The 25,022-nt window shown below is 32.9% G+C and overlaps 1 protein-coding gene across 1 annotated transcript in view; it reads right to left on the bottom strand.

Moving 5' to 3' along the window:
• Window positions 1-3,098: 3,098 nt before the first annotated feature.
• The window catches only part of LOC126883063 (beclin-1-like protein), a 43,682-nt gene continuing 21,758 nt past the window's right edge, over window positions 3,099-25,022 (bottom strand). The window contains exons 4-7 of the mRNA XM_050648274.1: window positions 23,536-23,781; window positions 23,175-23,448; window positions 15,639-15,856; window positions 3,099-3,438 (exon numbers count right to left, since the gene is read on the bottom strand). Coding sequence (XP_050504231.1) covers window positions 3,309-3,438; window positions 15,639-15,856; window positions 23,175-23,448; window positions 23,536-23,781 — 868 coding nt within the window. The 3' untranslated portion in view covers window positions 3,099-3,308. The remainder of the gene's footprint in view (window positions 3,439-15,638; window positions 15,857-23,174; window positions 23,449-23,535; window positions 23,782-25,022) is intronic.

Consider the following 25,022-nt stretch of genomic DNA (forward strand, 5'->3'; position numbering starts at 1 on the left):
TATACTAAACCACTAATTGATATTAAAATATTTTTTTTCAGCGCTAAGACCTAAACCCGATTCAACCTCGCGGAGGTTTAGGCCTTCTTTGTGATTTTTTTTGCTTTTTTTTATTGTTTTTTAATATTTATTTATTTTTTTTTGATTTTTTTATATATTTTTTTATATATATTTTTTTTAAATATCAATTTTTAAAAAATAACATTACATTGTTTCCCGCCTTTAGACGTATCAGATGAGTATGACAACTGTCACTCTGACAGTAGAATTCTATAAGATACTCCTGTCACAGATGTCTAAAGCTGGGAAACTATGTAATGTAATGTTAATTATTTATACTGTGACGATAATATAATTTTATCGTCTAGAGTACGCCAATGAATTAAGTAAAACGTGTTTTTGTACCGTGTCGGACGATATAGAAGTCGGAACGAAGGGCCTAGTTGATTATTATTCTTGGAGCGTTGATCGAAGAATAATAAACAGCAACGAGGTATAAGAGGTGAGTTATCCCGACCATTTTCCGCGGTCGTTTTGGTGAGCTGAACGAATCCGACGGTTTTCCTTTTACCTATCTTTTTACGAGCGTTGATTGTATTTCCCTACATGTCTTTTCCGCTGACGAGCTGAGCGAGCTTTCCTCTCCTTATATGTCCGTTTCATATTAATAAATGTAATTCCTAATTTACGCGATCGTCGGTAGTATTCATTCATGTACCAGATATCGTCACATCAACCCGAACCTAATGTTCGATACGTAGGTTATAAATATATTTTATTAACTAAATTAACGAGTAGTAATTAACGCTAATTATCTTATCATTTGTAATGTTTTGATTCTAAAATAACTTTTTTATGTAATTATGTTTATTTACAATCTACATCATTAAAAGAGTATTAAGTAAATTTGTTCCATGTTTTTGGGCATGAAGAAGAGACTTCCAATGATGTCTCATCTTATTCTATTTATGTTTAAGTTTTAAAATAGGTCCTGAGGCCAGGTTCTATCTAGTCTACTTGTGGCAGGGCCATTATGGAATAATTACCTTACTAACTCATTGTCATGGTGAATGGTACGCTCATTTTGTGACTCCGTGGCTCGATGGATTTCTTCTCTGATGAAAGGTATATTTAAGTCTAAGTTTTCACTCCAATGGCATACAGAACAACATAATGTTACTCTACACCCCACCAGAATGAAAACAATGGGAACCTTCTCTGGTTACACCTCCGAGGCTTCTACAATTTGCAAGCCATACGGATGCTGAGACTAAGGAAGATGAGGGAATTTTACAATTTATAATTCACGTCCCATTTGCTCAGCGCGGTAAAGTTCCAACGAGAATGGTTCCCTTCGTACTCCAATCAGAGTAAACATGTAAATCAAAAATGAATAACCATTTTCAATTTCGTTGCAAAACGAAAATACAGCCGCACCATATTCTAGTCCAATCAGAGAGTGCAGCAAGCACCTCTACCGGTTTCGAAACTTATTAGTCTCTCATCAGGAGGCACATATGCTGCTCTCCCCGATCCAACCAAAACAAACCCCGGCGTGCAGTCCCGGAGTGCAACGAACGAAATGGCATAGATGCCCTAGCGGCAACTGCTAGCAAAAGACTAAGTTTTCACTCCAATGGCATACAGAACAACATAATGTTACTCTACACCCCACCAGACTGAAAACAAGTTTAAAAACAAGAAAACATGTTTACTCTCATTGGAGTACGAAGGGAACCATTCTCGTTGGAACTTTACCGCGCTGAGCAGATGGGACGTGAATTATAAATTGTAAAATTCCCTCATCTTCCTTAGTCTCAGCATCCGTATGGCTTGCAAATTGTAGAAGCCTCGGAGGTGTAACCAGAGAAGGTTCCCATTGTTTTCAGTCTGGTGGGGTGTAGAGTAACATTATGTTGTTCTGTATGCCATTGGAGTGAAAACTTAGTCTTTTGCTAGCAGTTGCCGCTAGGGCATCTATGCCATTTCGTTCGTTGCAATTCGGGACTGCACGCCGGGGTTTGTTTTGGTTGGATCGGGGAGAGCAGCATATGTGCCTCCTGATGAGAGACTAATAAGTTTCGAAACCGGTAGAGGTGCTTGCTACACTCTCTGATTGGACTAGAATATGGTGCGGCTGTATTTTCGTTTTGCAACGAAATTGAACATGGTTATTCATTTTTGAGGTATATTTAAGTCTTCGTGAAGTGTTTGATTAGTTACGTACCATGGTGCATCCACTATTGATCTTAGAACTTTAGACTGAAATCTTTGGATGATATTTGCACAGCCCCAGAGGTGTAGTCCGTAGTACCAAATAGGTTTGAGTATTGCTTTGTACAGAAGAATTTTGTTTTGGATGTTGAGTTTTGATCTGCGTCCAAGGAGCCAATACATTTGCCGGAATTTCAAGTCTAGTTGTCTTCTTTTGGTCTGGATATGTTTCTTCCAATTAAGACGTTGGTCAAGATGGAGGCCAAGGTATTTAGCGTCTGTTACTGTTGGTATTCGTTCATTTTCCATTCTTACAGTTGGGCATGTGTTGTGGCGGTTGGAAAACGTTATTTGAGATGATTTCGATTTGTTAACTTTTGTTCGCCATTTTTTGTACCATTCACCGAGTATGTCCAGATGGTGTTGCAGGTCTTGTGAGGCTTGTATGTGATCTTCATTTACAGCTAGTATTGCTACGTCATCAGCAAAGGAAGCGATCGTAGTATTATGAGACTCTGGTATATCGGCTGTGTTATATTATATATTAATATATAATATATATTAATATATATAATCTAGTATATCTGCTATATAATATTCCATAGGGTGTTCCGAACTTTAAGGAAAAAATACAGTATGACTGTTACACCCGGTATACAATGACATTTACGTGTCCAGCAACAGTAGTACTACATCGATATTCTTAAAGAATAAGCCTATATAACACACTCAAAAAATCACTCAAATCGGACAACAGGTTTAGAAAATTCGAGACATCAAAATTGTCCCATTTTTAAGGTGCTGCGTTAATTTTGCTGCTCAGTGTATTTTATTTCTGTTGCTACAATAGAATAGAATAGAATAGAGGTATTTAAGAAAACTGGTTTTTTTTAAAAAAGATGAAATTAATTTACTAAATTGGAAAATTAACAATCATAAAAGACATACGCTGAGTTATGTACATGAGACTTATCATATTTTAACAAAAATACAATATACTTAAATAATCTTATCCTTAAATCAATCATATATTGCATAAAATTCGTAACTAGACAGATAACATTCAGTAAAATTGTAAGTTCTAAATTGTATTTCTAATTGTCAGATTGAATTTCTTCTCCATCGCTTTTGAACTGAGAAGAGACCCAGGCCAGGCCCCATTTTAGATTAGTCAGCATAAATTTCAAAGCTTTGGTCCACTGTTCCTCCGAATTTAATTGAATTCTAAAAAAAAACAAATAAAAGATAAATAAGCTATAATATACAGTAAGCGCCACGCTAGTAGACACACTGGTACCTAATTTCTAGGCATGGGCTAATCCGGACCGTTCTCACCTGTGACTTTTATGTCTGCCATGTAATGAGACTGTATAGTGCAGTCATTGAAGCTTTTTGGCTCAGAATTTTTTTACTATGAACCGATTTACATGAAATTTTGGAATTAGGCTTATCCTACCCTTAATTTCAAAAGTGATATTGACCCGAACTCCATTTTCATCCTGGGGGTGGTTGCCACCCCTTTTCGGTGGTGGAATTTTTTTTTAAATAACCTCAGATATCGATATAAGACCTAATTTTAAGCAAAAAATGTTGTATAAAGTTTTTTCAAAAACCCAATACTTTTCAAGTTATTGGCAATTGAAAATTCGGAATTTTCTCACGATTTTCAACAGTTTTTTGCAAATATCTCCAAAAATATGCATTTTAACGATAATATCATAATGAACAAAATTGTAGCAGGTAAAAAAATGAACAATTTGTTTTTTTTTAAAGAGTGTCCTAAGTGCAATATTAAGCGAGATATTGAAGATCAAAGCCGTTTTTTATTTTGTGTGAAATTTAATCGATGTATTCAATGCCATCTAGCAGATGGCGAATACATTTTATGCATGCTAATGAGAAAGGATTTTATAGTACTTAAAATAAGCTTTAAAATGAGCACTGTTAAAGTCTTTTGTATGTAAAATGAGTGAGCTGTAATGAAAAAAAGAGGAACATCTAATGGTTTTTTTTTTAAATCAATGGATTTCATAAGTGTCATTTCCACCAGATTGTGGACAGTGCTAATGAGAAAGGATTTTATAGTACTTAAAATAAGCTTTAAAATGAGCACTGTTAAAAGTCTTTTGTATGTAAAATGAGTGAGTTGTAATAAAAAAAAAAGAGGAACATCTAATGGTTTTTTTTTTAAATCAATGGATTTCATAAATGCCATTTCCACCAAAATTAAAATTAATCGTATTCCGTCTAGAATCAGCTTTAATATAAAGAGTTTGATAGATTCTTTCTAGCAATTTTGCTGCTTTGGAACACATATTTTTTGAACAAATCACGATTTTAAGAAAAAAAAAATTCGAATTTAAAAAAAGCACCTTCTTTTCATAATATCTCAAAAATAGTGAAAGATACGTAAAAAAGTGTAATAATAAAAAAATAGGTTTTTTTTGACAAAAATTTTGGTTTGTTTGTTTTTCCTATCACACAAAAATTGACGAAGATATGATTAATTAAAAAGCGCGCGGTAAGCGTAACCACAGTCTCTCTCGAGCCCTCTGACCCTTCACCGTTTCAAAATAAAAGGTTTTCGCTACATATTATAATGAAAAAAGTTGTAGCTCTTTTAATTACCTTCAAAATGGTTTTTTATAAGTTGTGATAGCTTCAAAATTGAAGTAGTTATGGCCCAAAAACTAATTGTATTTTTTCTACTTAGTAAACTAAACATTTTTAAATGTATAATCATACATATTCAATGTTTTAATTTAGGGGTAGTTTTAAGGGTGAAAGAGCTTGAGCATATGATTTTCCAGCTAGCTTTTTCGAGAACGTGGAACGATATTTAAATCCTTTTTAGTTTATCAAAAGAAATTTTTTATACAATTTTTAATCGAGGAGTTGATTTTAAGAGTTGAGAGGGGTTATCAATTAGATAATTAAGATAGAGAACGTAAAATATTATTTACCCTATATTTAAGTCTTCTTGTCAAACCAAATTAATTTTTTCTATTTAGGGGTTGTTTTAAGGGTTGAAACGAGTTAACAATATGATAATTAAGATAAAGAACGTAAAATATCATTTACTCTATATTTAAATCTTTTTATGTCATACTAAATTAATTTTTTGTAATTTTTTTCGATTTAGGGGTTGTTTGCAAGTGTTGTACGGTTTTCAAGGGGATGAAAATGAGTTTAACATGAGGTTATTGTGTTAGGAAACACTTCACAATGTCACTCTTTATTATTAAACACGTTTTCTGGCGATAAAATGGCTCAATGTAAATTTTTCTATTAAGGGGTTGTTTTCACCCCTTAAAAATAAAAAACGCAGTTCGGGTCAATATCACTTTTGAAGTTAAGTGTAAGATAAGCCTAATTCCAAAATCTCATGGAAATCGGTTCATAGTAAAAAATTTCGGTTAGTAATGAAACTATTCAAAATAATTGTTTTTCCAACAAAAAAAAACATTAATTTATACTATTATTACTCTGCTTTTAAAAAACTTTATTCAAACACTAAAAATATTATAATACTTAATAACTTTTACAACTTTAATACAACAACAACTATCTATATATCTAATCAGCCCCAAACTTTCATCCCTGGATATAGGCATCCTCTTCCTTCTTCCATGCCTCTCTATCTTGGGCAATTGGCATCCATTTTGACCCAGTGTGTTTCTTCAGGTCATCTGACCATCGCATCTGTGGCCTTCCCTTTTTTCGTTTGTGGTTTTACGGTCTCCAATGTATAATCATCTTAGGGCCAATTTCTCATATCGAGTTCAACTCCAGTTTAACCTGAACTTTTAGTGAACGTCAGTTTAAAGTCAAAATCGTCTTTCTCAATTCACGTTCAACCGATGACAGTTTAAACTTGAACGATGCTTGAAAGCTGGAATTCGGCCGTTCAAAGATTTCTGAACCCAGTTCAGATGATTTCATGGATTACGCATGCGTTGTATTAACACGAAACGCTGTCATAATATAAATATATCCTATTTTGTTATATTAAGCCTAACTATAAACGATAACATTATTTTTGTTTTTATAACATTTATAATTATTAAAATGATTATTTGACTATAAATACTTAAATTTAAAATAAAAAATGTATACCATTTTTATTCAGTTGCAATGGGAAGGCAAAACAATCTTACTTTTCAATTAGAATACGGAGTGCAGTCCAGTCCCTTGAATCGCGATTTTCGGCTCTTATTGGAGCCTTCATCGGAAGGAACGTAGGCACTGTTCTCCATATTTTAACTGATTCGTATCGAGAGGTTTTCCCACCCATTGCAACTGAAGTGATGATAGTAGGTGGCTAGCGCCATCTGGCATTGAAAGACGAAGTCGTTTTCAATCCTAATAGTAAATTATTAATATTGAAAATATTAAAATATTACTAAAAGATTTTTAAATTGAAGACTTATTGGTACACTTTCCTGGTGACACCTCCAAGACTTCTACAATTTGCAAGTCAAATGGATGCTGCAGTGAAGACGAGAGGGAAGGAATTCTACACTATGCAATTCACATCCCCCGTCTGCAGCTGGTAAAGTTCCAACGGAAAAATGCACCTAGTTACTCTACGGAGTAATACGACTATAAAATAAAAAATGTATACCATTTTTATTCAGTTGCAATGGGAAGGCAAAACAATCTTACTTTTCAATTAGAATACGGAGTGCAGTCCAGTCCCTTGAATCGCGATTTTCGGCTCTTATTGGAGCCTTCATCGGAAGGAACGTAGGCACTGTTCTCCATATTTTAACTGATTCGTATCGACAGGTTTTCCCACCCATTGCAACTGAAGTGATGATAGTAGGTGGCTAGCGCCATCTGGCATTGAAAGACGAAGTAGTTTTCAATCCTAATAGTAAATTATTAATATTGAAAATATTAAAATATTACTAAAAGATTTTTAAATTGAAAACTTATTGGTACACTTTCCTGGTGACACCTCCAAGACTTCTACAATTTGCAAGTCAAATGGATGCTGCAGTGAAGACGAGAGGGAAGGAATTCTACACTATGCAATTCACATCCCCCGTCTGCAGCTGGTAAAGTTCCAACGGAAAAATGCACCTAGTTACTCTACGGAGTAATACGACTATAAAATAAAAAATGTATACCATTTTTATTCAGTTGCAATGGGAAGGCAAAACAATCTTACTTTTCAATTAGAATGGACTGCACTCCGTATTCTAATTGAAAAGTAAGATTGTTTTGCCTTCCCATTGCAACTGAATAAAAATGGTATACATTTTTTATTTTATAGTCGTATTACTCCGTAGAGTAACTAGGTGCATTTTTCCGTTGGAACTTTACCAGCTGCAGACGGGGGATGTGCATTGCATAGTGTAGAATTCCTTCCCTCTCGTCTTCACTGCAGCATCCATTTGACTTGCAAATTGTAGAAGTCTTGGAGGTGTCACCAGGAAAGTGTACCAATAAGTTTTCAATTTAAAAATCTTTTAGTAATATTTTAATATTTTCAATATTAATAATTTACTATTAGGATTGAAAACTACTTCGTCCTACTTAAATTTAACTTTATTCAAAAACAGCATAAAAATAGTCATAAAAGATGGCGATAGTTTTTTACCTTTTGCCATCTATTGGCATTTCTCGAAAGCTGTAGAACATGCACTGACATGAACGTGCCATGAGAAATGCATTCCAAATAAAACCGAAGTTCACCGGTGAACTGCGGTCAACTGAACCATAGATTAAGGCAGGTATGAGAAATCGACCCTTAGTCCATCTTTTATCCTTCTGCCGTAGGGTGTGTCCGGCGAACTTCCATTTAAGCTTTGTTACTTGGGTTGAGACATCTTTCACCTTTGTTATGTTACGGATCCATTCGTTTCTTTTCCTGTCTGATAGTTTAATGTTCAGAATTTGTCTTTCCATGGATCTTTCTGTCTTTGCCATTTTTTCCATATTTTCTTTTGTAAACGTCCATGTCTGAGAGCCATATATTAGAACACTGAGTATACATTGATTGAATACTCTTGTTTTTAGGCATTGAGGGTATTTTCTGTTCTTTAGAATATAAGACAGTTTTCCGAACGATGCCCAGGCCAATCTTATTTCCAATTTTAGTTCCAGTGAAGGGTCCAGGGCTGTACTACCTCAATGTACCCGTGTGTCTAGTAGCGTGGCGGTTACTGTATACACTATACAGCATGAGTTTTTAGTGCGACATTGGTCGATAATTCATTATGGTGCAGAATATCCAAAAAAGTTATTTAGAAAAAAATGTAGGCAATGATATTCTCCAGGCTTAGAAAATATTCCGAATTCTACAGAGTGATTAATAACTACGTGGTATAGCAAACATACAATTTTTTGAATAGGACACCGTGTACATTTTCTCATATTTAGATTCCTCTCATAATCCCTCTTTAGTATGGTATAGTTAGACTCAAACCCAGACATCCAAAGTGAAAGTTATCCTCCAACACCAAATTGTTCTATATGGTCCACATAATATTCAGAAAAAAGTCACACCATTTTGAGCGTCGCGTTTGGGGGAGGGGGGGAGAGGGGAGAGAAATCTGCAAATTCCTAGTTTTTTATGTTTTTCGTCTCAATATTTCTAAAGCTAAGCGGTTTAGCATGAACAACCCTCTACACAAAATTGTTCTACATTAAATTTGAAATAAAAAAGGCCCTATGCATAACCCTTCTAAAATGAACGGTTCCAAAGTTACGGAGGTAGTATAGTATAATTGGTCCAAAAAAAGGCCTAACCCAGACATCCAAAGTAAAAGTTTTCCTTCAACACCAAATTGTTCTATGGTCCACAAATTGTTCAGTAAAAAGTCACACAATTTTGAGCGTCCGGTTTGGAGAGAGATGGGGGAGAAGTCGGTAAATTAGTAGTTTTTTTACGTTTTTCGTCAATATTTCTAAAACTATGCTTTAGCGTATGGAATGTTCTATAGAAAAATGTTCTACATGTAATTTAAAACAAAAAAGGTTCTATACATAATTGTTATAAAATCAACGGTTCCAGAGTTACGGAGGGTGGAAAGTGGAGGTTCTCGATACTTTTTATATTCACCGATTTCTCCCCCCCAAACGCGACGCTCAAAATGGTGTGACTTTTTTCTGAACATTATGTGGACCATATAGAACAATTTGGTGTTGGAGGATAACTTTCACTTTGGATATCTGGGTTTTTGGTATAGTTATATCATAAATATTGCCCAAAAAATATAAAAAGTATCGAAAACCTCGACTTTTCACCCTCCGTAACTCTGGAACCGTTGATTTTATAACAATTATGTATACAACATTTTTTGTTTTAAATTTCATGTAGAACATTTTTGTATACAACATTGATTACGCTAAAGCATAGTTTTAGAAATATTGACGAAAAACTTAAAAAACTACTAATTTAGCGGCTTCTCTCTCATCTCCCTACCAAACCGGACGCTCAAAATGGTGTAACATTTTTCTGAACAATATGTGGACCATATAAAACATTTTGGTGTTGGAGGAAAACTTTTACTTTGGATGTTTGGGCTAGGCCTTTTTTTGGACCAGTTATACTATACTACCTCCGTAACTTTGGAACCATTCATTTTAGAAAGATTATGCATAGGGCCTTTTTTATTTCAAATTTAATGTAGAACAATTTTGTATAGAGGGTTGTTCATGTTAAACCGCACAGTTTTAGAAATATTGGCGAAAAACTTAAAAAACTACGAATTTACCGATTTCTCCCCCCTCTCCCCCCAAACCCGACTCTCAAAATGGTGTGACTTTTTTCTGGACATTGTGTGGACCATATAGAACAATTTGGTGTTGAAGGATAACTTTCACTTTGGATGTCTGGGTTATGCCATCTTTTGGATCAACTATATTATACCCTATTCCACGAACATACGCCTGTTTTGGATTACTTCGACAACGAATATTTTACTGTGCAAAATAAGAAGAACGAAAGTAAATTGCAAATTACATTGTTGTTTATTGGAATAATTATTAGCGCCATTTACTTTCGTACTTCTTATGTTGCACAGTAAAATATTCGTTGTCGAAGTAATCCAAAACAGGCGTATGTTCGTGGAATGGCCCATATACTACTTCTTACAATATGAAGTTTCACAGTATACTATATAATATAAAGGGTATTTAACGAGTTATGACCATTTTCATTTTGATATCGCTATCAAATAAACAGCCTGTATTTATAAAGAATGAATATAATAGTATATTATTCAACGAGCATGTAATGATGGCTATTACTCACGATGATGAAGTTTGCGACACGAGCCGTTGGCGAGTGTCGTAATTCATCAGAGTGAGTAATAGCCATTACATGCAAGTAGAATACTATACTTTTTCTACGACCTTTTTTATTTGGATTAGTAGAAAAATATAATTATCAACTACTAACATTATTTAAAACGAAATATTTTATTTTTCATAAGAAAATATATTTTATATAACTATGGCAACACTGTTAGAATTACACTCGTTGAGCTTATGAAACAATAAACAGTTGTCATTATGTCATGGAATGGCGGTGGCTTTTAAAAATAAGACATATTTTAAGGCAATTACATGAAAAATAACGTGTGCTCTCAATTAAAATCTATTGTACAATGAACAGTAAGTAAAACAGAATTCATTGATATGAATTTCATATCCGTAAGTCCTTTTACGAAATTAATATCGATTGTTTATTGTTTACCTTTTTATAACGTCAATCTTAAAATGTCAAATATTGAAATTTAAACGTAAAAAATATACTAACCCCATTGTTAAAGTTTAAAATCCTTTAAACATTTTTCAAATTTAATTATTCATATAAATTACAATGAATATTTTATTAAATAAACAAGTTTAAGTAATTTTATTTGCTAATAGGTATATTAAAAGTGCCATGCACCACTTGAATCTAACTTCAACCCGTGAGTAATGACCCGCGAGTAACTTCAGCCCGTGGGTAATGAATTATTACTCACGGGTAAAGTAATGGGTGTTATTATCTATTCAAAAATAGCGAATAATAAGTATATTATTAAACGGCCGTAGAGAAACATATTTTTTCATTAAATACACTGTATATAAAGAAGTAATAAATAATAAATTCATTTTACTTAATAAGGTAAACAATATGTTGTTGTTTTCAAATTAAGTTTGACAGAAATCAATGACGAATATTCGTATATAGGGTAAAATATACATTCGTATACTATTTATATATACTTATATAAATTGAAGGCATTCCCGGAATTTGAAGAAAACTAAAAATATATTGGAAAATAATGAGTTTAGGTAGGTACAAAAAATGCTTCATAAAAATGAAAGAGAATGAATTCGTCAACTTTAGAGGGTCCAACAACTAGAGTACTCTTAAAAATTTGTCGGACAATATTACCAATAAATTTTAAGTATTTTTATCAAATAATCCTGCTAAAATCAGCTGCGAGGGTATACATTCTATGACTCTTTATGATGCGTGCGCCCCACCAAACACAGCAAAGTGATGGAGTCATAAAATGTATACCCTCACAGCTGATTTTAGCAGGATTGTTTGATAAAAATACTTAAAATTTACTGGTACATAATATTATCAGTAGTAATTGCAAGAGAGCTCTAAAATTATCGATTTGCTTCCCGAGTGACACTTTGACAGTTTTAATTTCACGACACGAAGGGGAGTGAAATTATCGCACCATCAATGCAAGACTATCACAACTCAAAAATTGCCATTTTTTGTTTTTTATGAATCTGTAATGGTAATGGGTAGTCTAACATAATGAAAGAGTATTATAACTCAAAATTTAATATAAGACATTATTAAACAATATTAATGTTAAGTTATAATACTCTTGCATTATGTTAGACTACCCATTACCATTACAGATTCATAAAAAATGGCAATTTTTGGGTTGTGATAGTCGATAATACAACAAGTCGATAATACTTTTAGAGATCGAGGGTAATTCGCTGAGATTATTTCATGAATAAAACTATCTTTTTAAATCATTTTAACTAATGTTTTATTGATATCTTCACCTGAATATTTGCTAAACCTGTTTTGGTAGGGGAGCAAAGTATGCTAAATGTGCAGTCACTCGAGCGCTTTGGGGATCTATTATTGGGTTGTGAAGAGTAGGTCCTAAAACCAAAAAAAGTTAAGTGAAGTTTTCCATTTTAGCGGGGACTTGTCCATTTTTAATTTAATTTTCCATTTCTAACAATCGTCTTTTAGATTATAGCGCCATTTATCCATAATTTGAAAAAATGTTTCGAATAAAAGTTACTTATTTTTACGTAAGGAATCCAAATCTGCAATAAAAAATCAGGGCTCCCATTTAAGATTTTAAAGTAATCCCCGACCCCACCTCCGTGGGGGGTCGTGTTTGGTGCCATTAGATAGATTTTTTTCAAAAATATTGAATACATAAGTGTATTTTTCAGTTTTTCGATCTCATGTTCATTTCGCGAAATATCGCGGGATTCGTATTTAAAATATTAAATTTACCCCCCACCCCTCTCCGTGGGAAGTCGTGTTTGGTATCATTCGATAGATTTTTGAAAAATATTGAGTACTTATTTTTAGTTTTTTGATCTGACATTTATTTCGCGAAATATTCGCTTTTTTCTTGTGAAACTTTGGGACTCACCCATTTCCTTATGCGCCGCTCACATCGTCAGATTTTTTAAACATACGCTGTTTTGCATGTACTTAACTTACTTACCTTATCTTAATCTAACGATTTCTAGTTTTTCTAGGGATAGATTTTTTTCGGCCCCCCTTAACGAACTCCCCTGCATTAAGAGCCAATATATGGTAGAGGTACATCTGCAGGGCACCAGGTTTCTCCCCATATGATAATTTGACGCGCTCGAGTAACTGCAAAAATCCCTGCTTAGGTTCCCCTACAATTTCTTATTATTCTCTGTGACAAGTTGTAAAACATTATTTGTCATTAATGTCACTGAATGTTCATTTTTGCGTAGTAATGCAGGGCATCTGACGCAATACTTGACGACGGAATATTATCAAAAATTATCAGTGGTAATTGCACAAGAGCTCTAAAATTCTATATTCATTTTAGAGATCGAGTGCAATTTGTTGCGATTATTTCATGAATAAAACTGTTAAACACCAAAATTTTATTGTAATTTATTTATGTAAGTACAAATTAGTACAATTAAACACACAGTTGTTATAAATATTAATCTGACGGTTGAAAGTCCTCACTTCTATAATTTTTAAAACATTAATTGTCATTAATGTCACTGAATGTATTTTTTCGTAGCAACGAAGGGCATCTGACGTAATATACTTGACGACAGGAAATTATCAAAAATTATCGATTTAATTTAGATTTATGTAGCTTTCTATTGGTCAGAATTTCCCATGAATGAAATAATCGGGTATAGTATCACGAGTGAGAATAAATTGAAAATAATGCGACAGTTTTTCGAAAATTTGTTGTCTGGCAATAGACACGAGAGCCCGCAGGGCTCGAGTGGCTATTGCCCAATGACAACAAATTTGAGTAAAAATGAAGCATTATTTTCTTATTTATTCTTACTGTCGTGTGATATTCGTAAGATTATTTTTTAATACGTATATTATGGATATTTTCTTAAATGTGACAGTTGTCAAAACTAGGAAACTGGTTGCCATTAAACAGAAACAATCTACTTAAAAAAATTCTATCGGTAATTTTCTACAGTACATAATTCTCAGTATAATTTTAATCTGATTGGACAGAATTAAACACGTGATCAAATATCTTACTATAGGATTGGAAGTTAAAATCATCAAAAAATAATCACTTTAATTTTTATTTCTGTAGCTTTCTATTGGTCAGAATCTCCTATGAATGAAATAAGCAGTAGTAATTACATGAGAGCTCTAAAATTATCGATTTGTAACCCGAGTGACACTTTGACAGTTTTCACAGCTCCCCTTCGGGTCATGAAATTAAGTTTCACGAAAGCAAAACAAAACGGTAATTTTTAAGAGCTCGAGTGTAATTTGGTAAGATTATTTCCTGAATAAAACTGTTTTTTAAATCATTTTAACTAATACTTTATTGATATATTCGCCTGAATATTTGCTAAACCTGTTCATGGTGCTCTATTTGACAAATTGTAAAATATTTATTGTTATTAATGTCACTGAATGTTCATTTTTGCGTAGCAACAAAGGGCATCTGACGTAATACTTGACGACGGGAAATTATCGAAAAAAATTCCCGATGTAATTTTTATTCTTGTAGGTTTCTCTTGGCCAGAATCTCTATAAATGAAATAATCCGATATTTAAGAGTACTCCAGTTGTTGGATCCTTCAAAGTTGATAATTTCATGCGTTTTCTCTCCGCCCCCTTCCTAAAATTTTCCGTATTAGAAAAGATGTCCGATTCGACATGAATAATTGAATAAATGAAGTTCCATGAAGTTGGTAATCATGATTTTTTTGTGTGGGCCCAATATAATATAATATATATTATAGTAAGGGAGATGAACGTCCCTCTGCTAGGGGTTGGATATCAGGAATACACTAATGACTCATACTATGTTTATTTAATCACTATATACGATAGTAACTAGTTGGCGGACGAAGTCTATATTCTAACTACTTGATGTCTGAATAATGAATGATAAATAAAGAATGATTGATCCCTTTACTTTCTCCATATCTATAAATAAACTCTTTATTGTTTTGTTATGATGACGACACCATTGCGACCGTGAAATATTCATAATATCAAAATAGCTGACTAGGTCTTTCTCGAAACGAGTGCCCTACATTGTGACATCAATGTCACATAGTTATTCTACTATAAACAATAATGTTTGTGTAAGACCTTTAAAAATTAAATCGATATGAATTGTTCTTATTTTTTGAATGCTAATATAAATCCTGTACACCAGGGCACAGTATAAAGAGGGACAGTAAAACCTCTTCCATGTCGGCACTTTGATCTCAAGAAGTAATACCGGCAGTACGCAATTGGTAATTCACCAGTGGTGGATACGGGTTTTCCCTGTTAAAACACGTACGTTTCTATGCGACTAGCAATGCGAGAGTGGGGCAAATGCGACTGGGAACATTGCACGGTCGCCATGCGCGACTAAAGATTTTACTTCCAATTTTTCGGAGAGTGGTTCTACTGTCCCTCTTTATACTGTGACCAGGGTCTAATACGAATATTTGTTAATTATTTCAGTTCAACTTAATTTAAAAACTAGATATTAAAATAAAACATATTGTTTACCTTATTATGTAAAATGAATAATTATTTGTTTTACTTCTTTATATACAATGTGTTTATTATATAGAGATTTCAAAATAAAAATGGTCATAACTCGTTAAATACCCTCTAGTATCAAACCCCATGTTGTAAGAACAGTTTGTAGAATTAGTTTTCATATACTTACTTTATGGAATAACTGGCATCTTTATCTTCTATTTTACCCTTGTTGGTTCGATATGGAAAGCAAAAAGCTTTACTTCCCTTCTCTAAGGTTTCTACCTTCTCCTGAAATTGTTGAAGGCAGTCCAAAAACGCTACCATTCCACTGTCAAATTTCGTATCCCATAAAAATTTAAACCCTCCAGATCCGTACAATGGAAATTCTTTGTCATCTTCTAGAGACTAAAACAAATAATAAAGTGAAATGAACACAAGTTTTGGAAAACATTCAAAAGCTTCTGAGAGCCCTAGACATTTTACATACAGGAAATCCAGGGTCAAAAAGGGTTGAAACAGTGGGACTCCCTTTCTACGCTACTATTTAACTTAATACAGAGGTTCACAAATATAGTGCCTTCATTAGCCTAATGGTCTTTAAAAATGATGGTAAAGTAATAAAAATAACTCTCCCTTATAAATCTTCTATTGTTGAAAGTTTATCGGGACTGACTTAAGGGGGGGGGGGGTATGGTTTGAAATCAACATATCAAGCACATTTTAGTGAATTTTTTTCGAAGCTATGGTAGAATTAATTTATTTTTAAATTAAATAAACATATTAAGTACAATTCAAAGAATATTAAAAAAAAGAATGTGTGTGTAATTTGTACGCACGTAAGAAGTTATACTTCTATTATATGATTTCTTAAAAATAAATATACTTTAAACAGTTTGTTTTAATTTTTTTTAAACACCAAACTAATTTTGTGCTTACCGCTTTCAAAAAAATAACAAAAAGTATAGGATTGCTCCGGATTCGAAGTCAAGATCTCTCGATCTCTGGCCGAATGCTATACCAGATACGCTACGAGGACTGTGTCTGTATCGGTTCGGACGTACCTAATGACAATTCACGGAAACAAACAGACAAGGTGAAGTATAATAAATATACAATAAAATGTTTTAATAATACTCATCTTACTCCTGAGGAAGACAAATCCAAAGACACAAAAATTATAATAAATATATTTACTAAAAACACTAATATATTCTTTTCACGCCTTTTCTTGCACTGATATATTTATATACTTCGTCTAATTTACTAACCGTTGCACGTCATCCGCGTCATAGCCTGTGACGTAGCATGATACCAACACGAAATATTTGGCGGTAGGTGTGTTCTTTTTTATAATCATTTTGCCGAGTACACTGGGATTACAGCCACTAGACATATTTTATTATATACGCGTAGAAATAATATTTGAAGATTTCTATTAATGTTAACCTAAAGAAATACACAATAATGTTTCATATAATTTGTATAAATGGATTATAAAGCGTTTTTATGAAGCACATTTGTTCGGAACACACTGTAACTGTAATCGAATGAAGGCGACATTTTAGAATAAATTGGTAACATTTATTTGACAGTTGCGGTGATGACACTTCATATTTGTTTATATTCTTTACTATAAGTATCCGTTCTATTATATTTATTGTTTTTATTATTTACTTTACTATAAAAAAATCCTCTACTATAAAAATATAAATTTTACCTAATTTTATCACGACTTGGAATAATCGAGGTATCTGACAACTTTTTTAGTTGTTATTGTAGACATATACGAAGAAACCTATCGGCTTCTCCCAAGAGTTCGGAGCCGTTTTTTAATAATTAAACAATGCAGTGCAAAAAATTTGCACTGCAAATCTTAATGATTATAATTTAATTCTTGTTCTCTATTTTTTAAGTTTTTATTTATTTACATTGAATATTAATTTTTTTTTTGTGACTTTAGCACTTAGCTATTTAGCCAGATACAACTTGATAATAATTAATACTAATACAAAAAAACTATTAAACCTAATACAAATTATTAAAAAGAAAAACATATTATTCTAATTTACTTAATACTAAATAAAAAAGTGTCTATCTATACCTACTATTGCAAACAGATCAAAATAGTCAAAAGAAAAAAAAAACCTCTTAAAAATTCCTAAAAGACATTACTATAAATAGGGAAAAGGAGGGAAAATAAACAATTGGGTAAAAAAAAGGTTAACGAGATTGGCTAAAATTGATTACAGACATACATTTGTACTATGTATAAATTTGATTAGACAATCATACACTCTTTTGTCATTAGTAGCCAATAGGTTATTTATTTGGTACGGAGGAAATATTTGCAGCGTTTGCAAGATGCTTAAAAGAGTTCCTGTATGCTGAATATATTTGGAACAGTTGAAAAAGATATGATTAAGATCTCCTTGTTCTTGACATGTTTCACATAAGTCTGAATTGTAAATTTTGATTTTAGCAAGATGAGTAGGATAACAAGCATGACCAAATCTCAATCTTATTAAGGTTGTTATATATTTACGGATGTTACTAAATTTCTTAAACCATCTCGAATTTGGAATTTGTGGTTGTATATAAATATATTGTGTTGTTGAGTGGTTACAAAAAGTTTGCCAATAAGTTTTCCAACGATCTATTTGATTTCTTTTAGAGATACAAAAAGTGTCAGGAATACAAATTCTCTCCTCTGGTACAATTTCAGCTGAAGAGGTTATTGCAGCTTTAGCTAAAGAATCAACATGCTCATTATATTTTATACCAACATGAGCTTTTACCCAAATAAAATTAGTAGCAAATAAAATTAGTAGTTTTATTTTTATTTTTAAGCTTGACAAGCATGTTCTTAATTTGGTAAATGAAAGGATTAGAATTATAATTGGGTAATTTTGAATTTTTGAGAGATAATAAAACTGACAATGAATCGGATATTATTAACACTGAATTATTATTTAGACTATCGAAATATATCAAGGATTCAAGAATTGCAATTGCTTCTGCACTAAAAATTGAGCAATTAGAAGGTAATTTGAACATTTTTTCTGTTGACTTAGATGGAATGTAGAAAGCACATCCGGTCCCTTCCGATGTTTTGGATGCATCTGTATAGATTACAGTTGCTTTGGGCCATTTGTCTATACAGGAATTCAAGATGCATGAATCTAATAATGAACTATTATAATATGTAGGTATATGTATATCAGGTTCATAAAAAAATGCGAAATAGTCGTTAGTATCAAGGTTGTTGATATACTTATTGTTGCACATGGTTCTAAAGGCTGTACACAGGGTTGGTGTATTTTTATGAGTCCAGTAACTGTTTGTTAGATCATCTGTGTTTAGTGAGCTTATGCTAGAATATAAGGAATTATTGATACATGCAATTTTCACAACAAATTTTTCACTCAGATAATCTCTTCTAAAATTCAAGGGAGGTTCTAAAGCTTCAACATGCAATGGTGCTATTGGAGTAGACTTCATTGCTCCCATACAGATACGTAGAACAGTACGATGAAATACATCAATTTTATTTAAAATTTGTTTACTTGCTGATCCATAAAGTATACATCCATAGTCCAGAATAGATCTGATGTAAGATTTGTAAAATAGTAAAGCTGTTTCTACATCAGCTCCCCACCAAGTTTTAGAAATGGATTTTAAAAAGTTTAGACCTTTATTGCTTTTGTCAAGCATATACTCGATGTGTAATTTCCAAGTTAGCTTTTGATCTAGAAACATGCCTAGATACTTTATTGACTTGCAGAAATTTAAAGTTAATATTAATTTGTTTTGTTGTATAATCCACGTTTACAATAATTATGTGATCTATTTGATTTAAAATGGATTCAGGATTTTTTTATACTTTGGCAACTATGTCAACTTAGATCTCTGGCGTAGATAATGACGTGCAACGGTAAGTAAATTAGACGGACTGTACATAACTTGAAAGATTTAGCAACTAAACGACATACTGTCTGTGTGCGCATGCACGCAGAATTATAAAATTTTACTCTCAATCGCGCCTAAAGAAGTATAACTTCAAAAATTAAATCCAATATATTGAAACATAAGCAATTGGTGACAAATTTTGACAGGCAGCTCAAAAAAATATGGATTTTGCGGTGGACATCAGAACTCGTCACTGGATCATATGAAAAAAAAATTCAAAAAGATTTAATAAGCTTATGAGTTTCACGAGGTAACAACGCCGAGATATTTTATTTTTAATAATTTTTGAATTTTTATCATGACTCAGAAGTCAAAAATACGAAATTTTTGGTAAAAATTTTGTGAAAATCAACAGATTTATTATTTTTGAACAAAAAATAAACTCAAAACGAAAAATATCTCGACGTTGTTACCTCATGAAGTGTCTAAATTAAATTATGCAAAATTTCAGGTAGATCGGTCAAGTAGTTTTTCAGTTACAATGTCCACCGCATTTGAAAAAGCAGTTTTGAGAAAAATGCGTTTGAAGTTTTGACAACTGCACCTTCATCTTCTTATTTGTCTGCCAAATCGTTAAGTGATGCACATTGGAATATGTTTTTTGAATCGCGGAGTAATCTACAAAAGAGAAGGCGAACAGTTGTTTAACGATTCTCAGACGCTCAAGCGTGGCGCGAAGTCGGGCAAAGCGAGTCGAAGGTAGGGATATTCAACACGCTGCATCTCTGGTAATTTTACTCCGATCAATCTAAAATTTTCAGATAGTATTCTTGAAAGTGTGCACTTTTATTTGAAATAATAAAAAAAATTAAATATTTCAAACCATACCCCCCCCCCTAAAAATTAATATGAAGAAATTTCGGAATGAATCAATATAGACAAAACCAAAACGATGGTATTACCTAATCAGCGAAAACCCTAATGAGAGGGTTAAACTTCGAGTACTTATCTGTTATGTACTCTCAACCCTTGGTCTCTATAGGAGAGTTGAGAATACATAACAGTTAAGTAATTAAGTAAATGGTCGACCAATCAATAATACACGGTTTGCCGACGACACTATTTTATTATCAGAAGGTTTTGAAGATTTACAATTTGACAGAGTGGTAGAAGTCAGCGAAGAAAACAGACTGTCCCTAAACACAAAAAGACACAATTTATGGTAATAACAAAAGCCCAACAGCGCCAAGACATATAACAATACATACAGGGTGTTTGGTAAAGAATGGGCCATAGCTTAACCTTAGATTCCTGAGGTTAAAATAGGTCTATTTAAGCTAACTTAACTTAGTACAAAAGTTGATAATAACCGAAATACAGAGTGTCAAAGTTAAACTTTTATTTTATTTATTTTTGAATATTTCCTGACAAGCATGGGACAACAAAACGAAATTTGCTAAGTGGTGCTGGTATTGTACAATCTACTAAATTATGTTAAACAAACATTTCTGGCTACTACCAGAGGCGTACGACGGGGGAACGTGAATGGTTGACCCTTCCCAAATTCTACGCCACTGGCGGAATTGCTATTTTAGTGCAATTTTCCGATTATCCAATACTTTCTATGTAAAAAACATACTCTTCATTTGTAACGATAAAGCCATTATTTTTCGAGATATTTGAAGCTAAAAACGAAGGAGCATAATACATTAATCAAAAAAATGTGTCTTTTCATTTTTAACTTACAATATCTCGAAAACTAATGACTTTATCGTTACGAATGAAAATTATATTATTTGCATAGAAAGTATTGGAGAATCTAAAAATCAGTGGCGTAGAATTTGGGAAGGGTCAGCCATTCACTTTCCCCTGTTGTACGCCTCTGGTAGTAGCCAGAAACGATGATTTAACATAATTTAGTAGGGTGTACAGTGCCTACACTTTCTGCAAAGTATCACACGGATATGTCAAATTATTTTAAAGTATTCTTTTTTTTTAATAATTTATTATTTATTTAAAACTTTAAGAACTATGTGTGCCCGGTACTATAAAACTATTTGACATATCCTTATAGTACTTGGCAGAAAGTATAGGTACTGTACAGCCTACTAAATTATGTTAAATAATCGTCTGTGGTTAATACCAGAGGCGTACGACAGGAGAAAGTGAATGGCTGACCCTTCCCAAATTCTACGCCACTGACGAAACTGCTATTTTAGCATAATTTTTAGATTCTCCAATATTTTCTATGCAAATAATATACTCTTCATTCGTAACGATGAAGTCATTAGTTTTCGAGATATTTGAAGTTAAAAATGAAAAGGCACACTTATTTAACTTCATATTTAACTTCAAATATCTCGAAAACTAATGGCTTTATCGTTACGATTGAAGAGTATATTATTTACATTGAAAGTATTGGAAAATCAAAAAATTGCACTAAAATAGAAATTCCGCCAGTGGCGTAGAATTTGGGAAGGGTCAACCATTCACGTTCCCCCGTCGTACGCCTCTGGTAGTAACCAGAAACGTTTGTTTAACATAATTTAGTAGGGTGTACAGTACCAGCACCACTTACCAAATTTCGCGTTGTTGTCCCATGCCTGTCAGGAAATATTCAAAAATAAATAAAATAAAAGTTTAACTTTGACACCCTGTATTTTGGTTATTATCAACTTTTGTACTAAGGTAAGTTAGCTTAAATCGACCTATTTTAACCTCAGGAATCTAGGAGTAAGCTATGGCCCATGATTTATCAAACACCCTGTATATCTGGGTACCATAATTTATGAAAATAATGAATACATAGTAGAGATTAAAGCAAGAATAAGACAGGCAAGAAATGCTTTCACCGAACTGAAAAAATTATTCAGTATCAGGGATATTACAATTTCTTTAAAGATAAGACTTCTGAGATGCTATGTGTTCTCCGTATTGTTTTAAGGATTGGAAGCTTGGACATTAAGGAAATATGTTTCAGACAGATTAGAATCCTTCAAGTTATGGACCTACAGAAGGATATTAAAAATAAGTGGGTGGATAGTCAGGAATATCGAGGTGTTGGGAAGAATGGGAAAAGAAAGGTTTTGAATGCAATTAAAGTTAGAAAATTGCAATATCTGGGACATGTAGGACATGCAATACAAGGAAGAATACAGGGTAGAAGGAGTCGTGGAAGAAGACGCATCTGCTGGTTAAATAAGTTGAAGCTTGGTTTAACTGAACTTCTGTTCAGAGCAGCGGTATCGAAAGTGTGAATTGCCATGATGATTGCCGACCTTCTTAAAGGATATGACACATGAAGATGAAGAAGATAAACAAGCAGTAAGAAAATAAAACCATTTCAAATGGGACGTTACCGGAGAATGATGCATATCTCATGAATGCTTTGAGTTACCAACGAAAATGTTTTACGAAGAATAGGTCAAGACCAAAAGCTGATCTGCACAGTAAAACATAAAACATTTCATATTTTGGCCATATAATGAGAATCGATAAATACCACATTCTACAAGAAGTATTATCATGCGGGGAAATTAAGAGGAAGCAGAGGGAATTAATCTCTTAGCTGAAAAATCAGAAAGAGTGAGCGGGATGCATCTTTAGAACTTTTTAGAACCACTGTAAACAAAGTTATGTGGACCAGAATAATCGCCAACGTCCAATGAGGATCTGGCATGACCACTTGACCACTTTTTCAAACATTTACCACCAAGAGAAAGCATGTTAGTAAAATCTAAATCAAGTTACTTAAATAACGCTACTCAATCATAATTTATAGAGTAAAATAGTGAATAGAAGAAACATATTTTCTTACCACAATATGTGAATGGTTTCCAAATGGGACTAATCGAAACCTTTCAAAAGTGAGATTGATTTTTCGGGCTAAAGATGAGAGCAACAACGCCGTTTGACCCCAGGCCGCGTTAATTTCTGACCAATCGACAGGAGCGGATGGCAATCGTCCCAATCTGAAGTTATTTATTGTCCCAAAATGGCCGTTATGCCATATGTGGAACGTTGCGTTGAAAACATTGGTTCGTTGTAGTTTGTCTAATTGATTTGATGTGTAGTTGAGCTGGCATTCCAAACTGAAAAAAAGTGAATGAATATGACTTGATTATGTCTAAAAAAAAAGAGGAACATTATTTAACATACTATCTAACTTACAAACTTACCTTTTAGCTTCTTCTTCTAACACCAAAAAATCTCTTCTATGTCTAGTATACTCTTTCCAATACCTATCCTCTTCTTGAGTTATTTTCTGTGCAATGGCTTCTTGTTCTTGAATAGCTTTTTTGGTTTCTTCCTCCTCGTGTTCTAGGGCGCTCAACTCGTCCAATAATCTCACTTCTTCAGCTTTTAAATCACTTAATTCTTTTTCTAAATCAGATAGTTTTGGTTCGTCTTTATCACTTTGCAACCTACAAAATAATACGAAAAGCATATTTAGCTGGGTTTCCCTTTTTTGTTATATTTATACAAATTGAAATATGTATTGAAATAAAGTATTTTAACAACGTGGAATGAAGTAAACACTTCTGTTGTATGTAGGCATATTAATTTATTAAAAATTCTTAAAATTTATCCACAAGGGAGTGGAAGTACAAAACGTTTTCGGTCAAACTGACCATCATCAGTGTAAACGTCCAGTGTACAAGTAATTGTAACTAGCCACTTCAATAGGTGTAAAAACCTCTGCATTACATTATTGTTACATTCTATATTAAAAAGTAGTCGACATAAAGTCGATGTCTTAAGACTTTAAAGATCACATGTGAATGTATTTCATCCTTGCTCGAAAATTGCACAAGGTACTTGTGTTCTAGTGAGTACTCACTTTGAGTACAGCAATTTTCGAGCAAGGATGAAATACATTCACATGTGATCTTTAAAATCTTAAGACATCGACTTTATGTCGACTACTTTTTAATATAGAATGTAACAATAATGCAATTTAAATAAATAAATAAATACTTTATTTTCTTTTAGACAGACAGAGTCTGTATAGAATTAGTCAAAAGTAATACATTAAGTAAATATAACAAACAAATAAACAATTTCACTACACAAACTAACAATGAAAATACATTTAAAAATTGAAGAAATTCTTCAACCGAATAAAAAATGTGTGTCATCAGAAATTCCTTTAAATTTAGTTTAAAGCTTGTCAGGCTCTTACACAATTTTATATGCGTTGGTAATCTATTATAGTCTTTGTCCCATTATACTCGGGGACCTGCAATATATATTTCCCCTACACATTGGGGCACGCAAGGTATCTTTATATCTAGTATTCATGTTATGTATTTGCCCATTGGTTTTAAAATTTTCGAGGTTATTAAATATATATACATACATATGTCTCCAGAATATAAATACAGGCCAATGGCAATATTTTGAAATTTTGAAAGTATTGCCTACAACTTGTTTTATGAGGGATACCAGCAATAGTCCGTATTATTCTTTTTTGTGCAAAAAAGACTTCATTGATATGGCAACTTGATCCCCAAAAACAAATCCCGTATCTCAAACGAGATTCGGCTTGGGCACAATAAAGCATTATTAATTGTTTCTCCGTTAATACTTGTTTTAAATTTCGAAACAAAAACGTTACTGAGTTTAACTTTGCGGCCAGTGTATCACAATGTTTCCTCCAATTAAG

Source organism: Diabrotica virgifera, chromosome 4 (assembly GCF_917563875.1).
Source record: "Diabrotica virgifera virgifera chromosome 4, PGI_DIABVI_V3a".
In the NCBI taxonomy this organism is placed as follows: Eukaryota; Metazoa; Arthropoda; class Insecta; order Coleoptera; family Chrysomelidae; genus Diabrotica; species Diabrotica virgifera.